At 40.9% G+C, this 13,055-nt stretch overlaps 1 protein-coding gene across 2 annotated transcripts; it reads left to right on the forward strand.

The window, feature by feature from the left end:
• The first annotated feature begins 1,291 nt into the window (after positions 1-1,291).
• bmt2 (base methyltransferase of 25S rRNA 2 homolog) lies at positions 1,292-12,866 on the forward strand. Of its 2 annotated transcripts, none has more exons than XM_021576065.2 (5): positions 1,292-1,541; positions 8,252-8,393; positions 8,680-8,811; positions 8,990-9,104; positions 9,473-12,866. In XM_021576065.2, the coding sequence occupies exons 1-5, from the start codon at positions 1,379-1,381 to the stop codon at positions 10,103-10,105; spliced, it is 1,185 nt and encodes a 394-aa protein (XP_021431740.1). In that variant the 5' UTR covers positions 1,292-1,378; the 3' UTR covers positions 10,106-12,866. The 2 variants fall into 2 exon arrangements, with proteins under 2 accessions (XP_021431740.1, XP_021431750.1); XM_021576075.2 differs by lacking the exon at positions 1,292-1,541 and adding an exon at positions 7,639-7,963.
• Positions 12,867-13,055: the final 189 nt, after the last annotated feature.

Below are 13,055 nucleotides of genomic sequence, written 5' to 3' on the forward strand. Positions count from 1 at the left end.
GCAGCTCAATAGAAAATGTAAGAATGAACTATAGCCATTGAATTATACTGTACTGATATACTGTATGTTATGTAAGCAATTATGCCTAAGGAGGTGTGGTACATGGCCAATACACCACAGCTAAGGGCTGATCTTAGGCACCACGCAATGCAGAGTGCCTGGATACAGTACTTAGCCATGGTATATTGGCCAAATACCACAAACCCCTGAGGTGCATTATTGCTATTATAAACTGGTTACCAACGTAATTAGACCAGTAAATAGTAATTGTTGATCACACCCATGGTATACAGTCTGATACACCATGGCTTTCAGCCATCAGCCTTCAGGGCTCGAACCACCCCGTTTATAAGTGGAATTATAAACGGGGTGGTTTGAGCCCTGAATGCTGATTGGCTGACAGCCATGGTATTTCAGACCGTATAACACAGGTATCACAAAACATTTATTTTTAATGGTCTAATTATATGTTGGTACCCAGTTTATTATAGCAATAAGGTACCTCAGGGGTGTGTGGTATATGGCCAATATACCACGGCTAAAGGCTGTGTCTAGGCACTCCAAGATGGGTCATACATATGAACAGCCCTTGGCCATATACCACACCCCCCCTGCCTTATTTCTTAAATAATCCACGCTCTAGAATGCCCTTAAAACCAATCAGAAACAAATATTCAACAACGCCATGGAAGAGGAAGAGAGATTACCAACTCGGCAGAAAATCTGTCTCCCTCAATGCAAGTGGCGTTTTTTTTCTTCGTCGTTTCGCCCACCAAGTAAGGAGTTTTTGTATGGAGGTCAATGAGAGTGTCGAATTTGGTCAACATAAAAATGAATGGCTTGTTTGCTATGCGACGTTTATGTGATTTGTAATTCTTAAATTGTTATGAGTGTATAAGTAGACATCACGGCAACTTCGAGAAAAAAAAACACTTTATATCGGAGTTGTCTCGAGATGGCTACACATATTCATGGTATGGGGCTATACTCAAAAAAATATGACAATAATGAGATGTTTCCACCAATCTAAAGAAAAGAAAGCCGGGAACTACACAGCCCGCCGTTCCACTTTGTGGACAACGACTCCCATTGTGGGCGGACTCGGAGAGACATGTATCTTGTCAGTATGTCCATAATATTTGGTATAATTCAATTTAAACAGCACATGCAACTGTATGCTGACGCTACAAATTCTATTAGAAGGCGTTTCTGTTTTCAGCTCTGTGATTGGTCATACAGTTGTCAACTCCACAGTATATCTTTCCAAGCGAACCAATCAGCGCGCGCGTATTTGGCTAGTGGATTGGGTGCGCGGGGGCCGACACCGGTAGCTAGCTAGTAGCTAGACGTGAAGGAGGAGCAGAAGTGTCGTAGGACTATGGACCCGGTGAACAATGCTGAGACAGGAGAGACAGAAACCGAACTGGAGCCGTGCTACGTTCTCATTCCGAAAGAAACGCGGTGCAAGAAGAAGGAGCAGGAAAAATTGTCCGGAGTTGTCAAGAACGTCCATAGAAAACTGCGAAGAAAATACAGAGAAGGTACGCTAGCTTTGCCCAATTCAGGAGTACGGCGTCTCTCATCAAACGGGCTATTTAAATTGATCGAAAACAAGGCCCGGATTAGGTAGCTAACGTTATTTCCTATTTTTTGGGCCTTGCACAAACTGCAAGTGACTGGCAACATGTCAGGGTCTCGCTGCTCTACTGTCAAAAAACAACAACATTGTCGTGCAATCATGGGACATGTGCCTAACGTTACATTCACTTAATTTAAATACGGTTAAACTAACGCTAGATGAAGGCCGCCTGTGAACATTTCAATCTGCAGTGTGCACTTTAAACTAGGCTATGTTTGCAATGTTTGTCCCTCATTAGATGATTTGGCAGTAATCAATTAAAAAAAAAAAAATAATCGCGCCTCTTATAGCCAGCCATCCAGTGATTTGGTAATGTTGTTCAATTGTAACATACTGGATCACGGGAACTGGCAAAGAGATCAACATGGGTTGTATGGCATTTTGTTTTGACGTCATGGGGTATATTCATTATTCGGACTCTGTTGCAAAATGTTTAGCAACGGAAACCGTTTACTCCAATCGGAAAACGTTTTGCAACAAAAACGAGAGTTTCTATTGGACAAATTCAGGTCCCTCTCCGTTTGGTCACTATAGTTTATTTTGCAAACGTTTTGTAATGGAATCCAGCTAATGAATACACACACCCCTGTTCTGAAACTGAAAAGAACAAGACCCTACAAGTAAAAACTCAAGTTCAGGTGCATCCATTATGTGTTGTTATGAGACACCGGCATATGCCAATAGTATGAGCACATATCATCCAGAGTTGCTAAATTGAGATCCCTGTCTGTTTTGAACAAACATTTTCTAACATGTCCTTCAAAGTGCAATCGTCGTCCGGGTTTGGCCTGGGTGTGCAGTCATTGTAAATAAGAATTTGTTCTTAACTGACTTGCCTAGTTACATTTTTAAAAAGTGGACTCTGAAAGGTCTGAGGCCTAGTATTGAGACATAATCCTATCTCCTTGTTATTAACTCCAATATTTAGGTCCTTTCATTGAAAACAAAGGTAACGCAAACATGCTTTTCACTATTGGACCCTTCACAGATCATTGGTCACAAACCAAACACCATAAAGAGGTCAGAAGAATAGGCATTTCTGGTTCAGTTCACTTTATTGGCCTTTGCAGGAATTTGTCTTCCATTCAGATGTAGGGCAGGCGGTACAGACGTAACCAATGGAGGAATCTGCCAGTAAACGTATTCCTAATAGGGCTGGGAATTGCCAGGAACCGTACGACTTGATATTATCACAATATTTAGGTGCTGATACGATATGTATTGTCATTTTATTGCGATTGGATGTTCCAAAAATATTGCTCACCATCATACCTTCAGAAAGTATTCATACTCTTTGACCTTTTTCCACGTTTTGTTACAAAAGGTGATTAAAATTGATTTGATTGTCCTTTTATTTGTCAATGATCTACACAAAATACTATATCAAAGTGGAAGAAAAATTCTAACATTCTGTATAAAAAAACAAGTATTCAACCCCCTGAGTCAATGCATGCTAGAATCACCTTTGGCAGCAACTACAGCTGTGAGTCTCTTTCTGGGTAAGTCTCTTAAGAGGTTTCCACACCAGGATTTTTGCATTTGCCCATTATTTTCAAAATTCTTCAAGCTCTGTCAAATTAGTTGTTGATCATTACTAGACAACCATTTCAGGTCTTGCTGTAGATATAAGTCAAAACTGTAACTTGGCCACACTTGTCCTGCTGAAAGGTGAATTCACCTCCCAGTGTCTGGTGGAAAGCAGACTGAACCAGGTTCTCCTCTAGGATTTTGCCTATGCTTAGCTCCATTCCGTTAAAAAAAAATGATCCTGGAAAAACTCCAGTCGTTAAAACGATTACTATCATAACCATAACATAATTCAGCCACCACTATGCTTGCAAATATGGAGAGGTACTCCGTAATGTGTTGTATTGGATTTGCCCCAAACATAACTTTGTATTCAGGACAAAAAAATAGTTGCTTTGCCACATTTCTTTGCATTATTACTTTTGTGCCTTGTTGCAAACAGGATGCACGTTTTTGAATATTTTAATCTATACAGGCTTCCTTTCACTCTTTTTTTAAATTCGGTTAGTATTGTGGAGTAACTACAATGTTGTTGATCCATCCTCAGTTTTCTCCTATCACAGCCATTAAACTGTAACTAATTTAAAGTCACCATTGGCATCGTGGTGAAATCCCTGAGCAATTTCCTTCCTCTCCAGTAACTGAGTTAGGAAGGACACCTGTATTTTTATAGTGTCTGGGTATATTGATACACCATCCAAAATGTAATAACCACCATGCTAAAAAAGGATATTCAATGTCTGCTTTTTTATTTTTACCAATAGGAGCCCTTCTTTGCGAGGGAATGGAAAACCTCCCTGTTTGAATATGTTTGAAATTCACTGCTTCACTGCGGGACCATACAATTACAGTTGAAGTCGGAAGTGTACATACACCTTAGCCAAATACATTTAAACTGAATTTTTCACAATTCCTGACATTTAATCCTAGTAAAAAGTCCCCGTCTTATAGGATCAACTCTTTAATTTAAGAATGTGAAATGTCAGAATAATATTGTAGAGTGATTTATTTCACCATTTTATTTCTTTCATCACATTCCCAGTAGGTCAGAAGTTTACATACACTCAATTAGTATTTGGTAGCATTGTCTTTAAATTGTTTGACTTGGGTCAAATGTTTTTGGTAACCTTCCACAAGCTTCCCACAATAAGTTGGGTGAATTTTGGCCCATTCCTCCTGACAGAGCTGGTGTAACGGAGTCAGGTTTGTAGGCCTCCTTGCACGCACACGCCTTTTCAGTTCTACCTTGACCTTGACTTTGTTGTCCTTAAGCCATTTTGCCACAACGTTGGAAGTATGCTTGGGGTCATTAACCATTTGGAAGACACATTTGCGACCAAGCTTTAACTTCCTGACTGTCTTGAGATGTTGCTTCAATATCTCCACATACCTTCCTCATGATGCCATCTATTTTGTGAAGTGCATCAGTTCCTCCTGCAGCAAAGCACCCCCAAAACATGATGCTGTCACCCCTGTGCGTCACATTTGAGATGGTGTTCTTCGGCTTGCAAGCATCACCCTTTTGCCTCCAAGCATAATGTTGGTCATTATGGCCAAACAGTTCTATTTTTGTTTCATCAGACCAGAGGACATTTCTCCAAAAAGTACGATCTTTGTCCCCATGTGCAGTTGCAAACCATAGTCTGTCTTTTTCATGGCGGTTTTGGAGCAGTGGCTTCTTCCTTGCTGAGCGGCCTTTCAGGTTATATCGATATAGGACTCGTTTTACTGTGGATATAGATACTTTTGTACCCGTTTCCTCCAGCATCTTCACATTTAAAAAAAAAAACATAATTCCACTTTGACATCATGGGATATTGTGTGTGTGTGTAGGCCAGTGACGCATACAATCTTAATTTGATCAATTTTAAATTCCAGCTATAACACAACAATGTGGAAAAGGTCAAGGGGTGTGAACACTTTCTGAAGGCACTGTCTGCTGCAGAGGGACGAGAGAGCATGCAACTAGTTTTAATCAGTCATGGAAATTGAAAGTGCTGAAAACAAATTGGCTCCCTATTTAAAAAGAGTACAAGCTATGAAGGAAACATATTGTTTAATAGGATACTGTACATACATTATTTAATTTTAAATATCCTGACATGTAACTTATCGTCCCCTCCCCCATCACTAATTTCTAACAGACTGTTTATCATGAGGCAAGTCTTCTCAACTGCAGATATTTTGGTTGCGTTGCAGCAATGCATGATCCCAAATTAGCTAATCTTACTGAAAGAGTATCCAGTGCCACAGTTTAAGTTTAGATTGTGTTAAGTTATTCTACCAGTTGAATGGTTGATTTGCCCTGTGCTCTTATGTTGTGATTATCAAACTGGGCAGCGTCTAGGGCTAAATTCAGTCTGTAGCGCTGAACAGCTGCGCAACAACGCGATATCAAATGGTAAAGGCAATGTTCCCGTGTTAGCAGAGACTGCATTAAAGGTAAACGCTGCATATGTCGGCTCAATCGGAAATTACCTTTTAAAATGAAATTGCGCTGTAACGCCGAACTTCAGAGCTACGGCTTGAATCCAGCCCTATTAGTATTTTTGCTCTGCAGCTTGTTTTGTTCAGATGCTGGGCAGCTAAAAAAAATAGCTGAATGGTATGTATATACAGTTTAAGTCTGAAGTTTACATACACTAATGTTGGAGTCATTTAAAACTAATTTTTCAACCACTCCACACAATTTTTGTTAAACTATTGTTTTGGCAAGTCTGTTACTTTGTGCATGACAGAAGTCATTTTTCCAACAATTGTTTCAACCGATTATTTCACTTAGAACTCACTATCACAATTCCAGTGGGTCAGAAGTTTACATACACTAAGTTGACTGTGCCTTTAAACGGCTTGGAAAATTTTGGAAAATTATGTCATGGCTTTAGATGTTTCTGATAGGCGAATTGACATAATTTGAGTCCATTGGAGGTGTACCTGTGGATGTATTTCAAGGCCTACCTTCAAACTCCATGCCTCTTTGCTTGATATCATGGGAAAATCAAAATAACTCAGCCAAGACATCAGAAAGCAATTGTAGACCTCCACAAGTCTGGTTCATCCTTGGGAGCAATTTCCAAACGCCTGAAGGTACCACGTTCATCTGTACAAACAAAGGTCCGCAAGTATAAACACCATGGAACCACGCAGCCGTCATACCGCTCAGCAAGGAGACTCGTTCTGTCTCCTAGAGATGGACATTCTTTGGTGCGAAAAGTGCAAATCAATCCCAGAACAACAGTAAAGGACCATGTGAAGATCCTGGAGGAAATGGGTACAAAAGTATCTATATCCACAGTAAAAACGAGTCCTATATCGTCACAACCTGAAGGCCGCTCAGCAAGGAAGAAGCCACTACTCCAAAATCGTCATTAAAAAAAAAAGCCAGACTACGGTTTGCAACTGCACATGGTGACAAATATTGTACTTTTTGGAGAAATGTCCTCTGGTGTGATGAAACAAAAATAGAACTGTTTGGCCATAATGACCATCGTTATGTTTGGAGAAAAAATGGGGAGGCTTGCAAGCCGAAGAACATAATCTCAACCGTGACGCACAGGGGGGGCAGCATCATGTTGTCGGGGTGCTTTGCTGCAGGAGGGACTGGTGCATTTCACAAAATAGATGGCATCATGTCATAAGGGAGGAAAATTACGTGGATATATTGAAGCAACATCTCAAGACATCAGTCAGGAAGTTAAAGCTTGGTCACAAATAGGTCTTCCATATGGACAATGACCCCAACCATACTTCCAAAGTTGTGGCAAAATGGCTTAAGGACAACGAAGTCAAGGTATTGGAGTGGCCATCACAAAGCCCTGGCCTCAATCCTATTGAACATTTGTGGGCAGAACTGAAAAAGTGTGTGTGAGCAAGGAGGCCTATAAACCTGACTCAGTTACACCAGCTCTGTCAGGAGGAATGGGCCAAAATTCACCCAACTTATTGTGGGAAGCTTGTGGAAGGCTACCTGACACGTTTGACCCAAGTTAAACAATTTAAATGCAATGCTGCCAAATACTGAGTGTATGTAAACTTCTGACCCACTGGAAATGTGATGAAAGAACTAAATCTGAAATAAGGCATTCTCTCTACTATTATTCTGACATGACATTCTTAAAATAAAGTGGTGATCCTAACTGACCTAAAACAGGGACATTTTACTAGGATTAAATGTCAAATTGTGAAACTGAGTTGAAATGTAATTGGCTAAGGTGTATGTAAACCTCTGACTTCAACTAGTATGTAGGTATATATTGCAATAATCACACAAAGTAATAAATTTTTTAAAAAAAGTAGCATTCAACAGGTCCTTTCCACTTTAGCAGAAGGACTGGCTAGCTGATGCTCTTGAAAAGACCCTGTCAGCTGACACCATGATTGGTTAATAAGTAAAGCATGATCTGGTCTGCTTGGCATTGCTACCACAGTAATCATGCTTTGTACTACTGCTGTTTATTCCAGCCCGTCTTGTTGTCGTTTCATTTCTGCAAATCTGAGATAGGTTTTTCCCCCATGTGGTCATGGGATTTCTTCCTTATCAGCGTGTTTACTCACGAAACACACATTCTGCTGTGCGTCTGGGAAGACCTGTTGCAGGAAATTTGTGAAGATCTAGACCTAGGAACAGAAGTGAAGACCGCTATTGAAAATCCAGTTTTCAGATATGCCAGACATATAATGAGTAACTGTTTTGAAAATGTTGAAGCAATGTTGCGTCAGCGGTGTTAGCCTGTGGTGTTTTCATCTGAAGGGCTGAACGATTGTGATTCCTCTTGAATGCATGGCCACACTTTATAAGTAGGTACATTCATGCTGGCTTATTGTGCACTCTACGTACGTTCTATGCTTGCGTGTTATTTTTAGAAACAAAACTGACAGGACAAACTTTCAATTCCTGCCATTTTATAATGAAGAATTTCAATGTGGTGATATGGGAAAACAAAGCATCAGTGTTTGGCCCACTTTCATGTAGCCTACAGTGCTTAGTAGTTTTACTATATGTATGTCATACTGTATGGTGTGAGGTGATTTGGTTTCCTTTGTTAGCTTTGTTTCAACCTCCTGCTGCCTGTTATCTTTCCACAGTGGGGGATTTTGAGAAAATCTGGCGAGAGCACTGTGAAGATGAACAGACTCTGAGTGAATACGCCCTGGCCATGAGGAACCTGGCTGACAACCACTGGGCCAAGACCTGCGAGGGAGAGGGACGCATCGAGTGGTGTCGCAGGTAAAATAGTCCCCCCACAAAAGGAGACCTTGTAAATAACCCTCTGGCTGTGTTGTACTAGCTCAGAACTCCACTGCTCTATGCTTACTCCGATGACTCATCCAGCCCTTTCGATATCAACACTGTGGGGTAAATCCTAACTTCTGTTTATTGAATTTTCACTTAGTCATGCATTTATTCCAATGGAGAGTTAGGATTTGCCCCATTTTTATTTCTTAGCATATCACTGTTTTAACATTAAGGCATTAATACCATTATGTGGGATGTTTCGGGACTATTTTTCCAGTGTTTGCCAGGAGTATTTTCAGGATGGTGGGATGAAAAGAATGTTGGAGAAGGATGAGAAGAGTGCCAGGCTTGCCATGGCCATGTCGGCCACAGCTCTGAGTGACCAGCCCTATAGCTCCTCTATCCCCAGGTACTGTATTGTGACAGTGTTAAATCAAACATGTCCATTTTTATCTGACTATTTTGCTCTGTTTCAGCATGCTCTGTTGTGTGTTCATATTGACACATCTTACCTCTATTAGCTACTGCTCTCATTAAGCATTCTTACTCTGTCATACTTAACGTTAACTTAAAGCCTCTGGTTGAAGGTCCATCCTCCAGCTTGGTAAAATGCGGCTGCTGGACGTTGGCAGCTGTTTTAACCCCTTCCTGAAGTTTGACGAGTTCCTCACAGTCGGTATTGACATAGTGCCTGCGGTCGAGGTATGTACTATTACTCTCCGTGATCACTCCCTCGGTCCCAGCTAGAAAGTCTTGACTCTTACTGTCTTACTCACTAATTTGCTACCGGGACAAAATGCCTAGTTAAATATATTTAAAAAATGTCAGGGATATTCATTGTGTGAATATCAGACCATAGAACAATGCTGTTCCTTGACAGTAAGTGTCAACAGTTGATGGGAATGAAACCTGACCTGCTGTGAAGGAACTGGCAGAATATTAGCATCGAGTGATTTAGATAACTAAATGGATTAAGAACAGTGCGTCTTAGATATGGGTCTAAAATGCTACTGCATGATGAGAACAGCTTGTGTTGCTCTAAAGTATCTGTTTCTACCCTTTCCCCTCAGAGTGTATACAAGTGTGACTTCCTCAACCTCCAGCTCCAGCAGCCTCTGCAACTGGCTGGCGACACAGTGGAAGCCTTCCTGAGACAGCTGCGTAGCCCCATTGACTCCCTGCCCGCCCAGCTCTTCCACGTAGTGGTCTTCTCCCTGCTCCTCTCCTACTTCCCCTCGCCTTACCAGCGCTGGATCTGCTGCAAGAAGGCCCACGAGCTACTGGAACTGCACGGCCTGCTGCTCATCATCACCCCAGACTCCTCCCACCAGAACCGCCACACCCTCATGATGCGCAGCTGGCGCGTGGCGGTGGAGTCGCTTGGCTTCAGGCGCTGCAAGTACATCAAGTTCTCCCACATGCACCTCATCGCCTTCCGCAAGGTGTCCCTGGCCACCACCAGCGACCTGGTCAGCCGTAACTACCCCGAGATGCTCTACATTCCTCAGGACTTCCAATCCCCTGAGGAGGAGGACTACACCGACGTGCCAGTTCAGGTGCGCTCCGACTTCGAGGACGACCAGCTGGCGTGGGGCTTCATGGAGCTGCCCGACACGCCATATGACTCGGATAGCGGAGAGAGCCAGAGCAGCTCTGTGCCCTTCCTACACGAGCTGGAGGACCCCATTCTACTGCAGAGCTGAGCTAGACCAGCTAAAACCCTACTAGCTACTCTCTTCTCTTTTACCAGTTCCAATTCGATCCCTACCACTCCTCTTGGCCATAACCCTTCAATGTTTGCAGATCTGTAATGTGGAAGCAATATGGGTGACGCTTTAACGCCACACTACTTATACCTATCCAGAGCCTTCAGACATGCAACATCGAGTGGTTAGGCCCAAGGGGGAGGGATACAGTCTGTCTGTACACAACTGCTGCGCTACCAAATGAACCTGCTGCATTCTTCTCACACTCCTACTCTTCCTTAACAATGCAGTTTGCACAGAGTGAAAGAAAAAGACGTTTACAGAAGTCAGTTTATTTTTTTCAATATCTTCGATGGTTAGTCACTCAACACAATACACACGTCAGTAAATAAGGTAGTTTTTTAAAATAAAAACTTGGTCGTTGAATACCCTCAGGATAGACTGAGAGTAAGTCTGCCCCTTGTTTTTTTTTTATCCATCTTTGATCTCACTCTACTAACAGAAGAAAAGCAATCTTTACTCCTTCAAAGGCTTTTTCTTAGTAGTTAAACAGTGAATGTGCTTCAGTGCCAGCAAGCCGCTGACTTTAAATCCCTCTTAAATGGATTGATACCACAGAGGTTTGTCAAGTTTGGTTGGAGTGGAGCGATTGAGATGTTAGTCAGGTGAGGCTAGACTTTCTCTAATTCTTGGTATGCATTTACATTTTCTAAAAAAAATAAGAAGAAAAATACATTGTACTCTCAGCCAAAATGTTTTGATTTGTTCCCATTTGAACACTGGTCTTGTCCAACACGATGTGTGAAAATGGCGTTTTAATTCAGCATTTTGTTTGGCTGATTTCATGGCTCTTTTTACAATAGATTTGTAGCATTTTCAGAACTTTAAGATAGGTGTACGTAATTACTTTTACTAATGTGAAACTGTTAACTGTGTTTTTCTCATTGTGTAACATGGTACGAGTTGTGAACTAGTCATTGCTCTCTTTTCTGTGCTGGTGTGAAGAAACTGGTTTTAATCAATGTTAATTTACCTTCAATGTTGTAACCCAGAACATTTAGCATTTTGTCATTACATCCTTGTTTGTAATCACTTTATTTTCTGTAACAATACTTAGGCTACATTATCAGATCAATAATATGTCTGGATTTATGTATTTGCTTCTTTATAGGTAGCTGGTAGCTTCTCTATGGGTACTGGTAACATATTCCAAAAAAGAAGACTGCCTATACTCTGTCGACGTGTCCTTGAGCAAGGCACTTAACCCTAATTTACTCCAGGGGCACCGTACTATTATGGCTGACCCTTTTAAAACAACACATTTCACTGCACCTATCCGGTGTATGTAGCGATAAAACCTCTTATGTTCACTGATGTGAAACAGGTCAACCAAGAGACTAAAGCTCTAGCTGTCAGTTGCTGTTCATCTCTCTTCCTTTACTCTACATCGTATCTGAGGACAGCAACATTTGCCTTAAGCATTTTTACATTTTTGTCATTTAGCAGACGCTCTTTTCCAGAGCGACTTACAGTAGTAGTAAGTTCATACATTTTAATACTTTTTTTCATACTGGTCCCCCATGGGAATCAAACCCATAACCCTGGCGCTACAAGTGCCACTCTCTACCAACAGCTACATGGGACTAGCATTCGTCATTTCCGAATTAAAAATATTAATTGTTTTTTTCATGGGTTGCTAGTATAGGTGTATCAACAAATAACGAGTCATTCATTGCATCAGGAAGTACATTTTGACTATCACTTTACACATGAAAGTACTAAATGTGTACTCTGCTTAAGTTTTAACTCCAAACAATTTAAAATGATCTTGTTATGAGCGCTCAAACAATTCCAAATGATTCACCTCAATGAGGTTTTGCACTAATACCCTGCTGTCTCATCATTAGTCATGCAACTTCTGATCCCATCAAAGTGCATTTTAGCAATAGCCAGGTGTTTCCTGAAAGTACTGTATCTTATGGGGAATGGTATTTATGTTCCCCTTTTTAGTGTGGATGTGTGTTTGTTGTAATGTACTTGTCTGTGGCACTTTACGTCATAAATAGTAGATGAATCTCTCAGCTGCCATGAGTCATGTGATTCCTGTCATGGGGGATTTAGGATTAGGTCTCCCAAATGGCATCCTATTCTTTATGGGGAATAGGGTGCCATTTGGGATGCTACACAAACAACCATAGTCTTATTAGTATAAACTGTATGATGTACATCAGGATACCTGTAATCCTAAAGGTGCCTTCTTTCTTATCCCCAGTAATGTTTTTGCAATCCTGATTCTCATGCCATACTGTGTTGGAAAACTCACACTTCACTTGTCAGCATACAACGGGCTTCTTTTGCCAAATGTTTGTCATGTGCAACTGCCCAAATGAGCTACCTACTACCATCTACCACTGCAAAGTATCATTGGCTCAATGTTTTACCCTAAGAACAATATATTTTGTTTAAATTTGTCATCTTTCATTAATTACTTGCTCTAAATCTGTTAACTTTCTGGTCAGTTCATGTTTGGTGTATTTTCAACTATTTCTCTTTAACAGAAAATACAAAATACATTTCTCATTATAGTTCATTTTCTTGAGCGTTGTCAATTGTACCAGTTAGCATTTAGGGATACATCTCATCTGTCTTCCAAGAGTTTAAGTCCATTACTTGCATGAATAGCTTCATTTTCAGTATTAAGGAATTCGACAGTGTGCATTTTTTTTTCTTCTCTCTTTTATAAATGAATGGAAATGCAGTGTTCATGTGTGATTATTGTGTCCTCTTCCATTCACTGTTTTCCTATAGGACTGAAGTGAACTAATTTAGTCATGGTATTGATTATCTAGTAGATTGTAACGGGCTAATGTAATGCTTTCATTAGCCATTACAGGATCATTACAGGATAGGTACTGTTTGGCGTAGCAGACTTTTCGACCATCCTTAA

This window comes from Oncorhynchus mykiss, chromosome 2 (assembly GCF_013265735.2).
Source record: "Oncorhynchus mykiss isolate Arlee chromosome 2, USDA_OmykA_1.1, whole genome shotgun sequence".
NCBI lineage: Eukaryota > Metazoa > Chordata > Actinopteri > Salmoniformes > Salmonidae > Oncorhynchus > Oncorhynchus mykiss.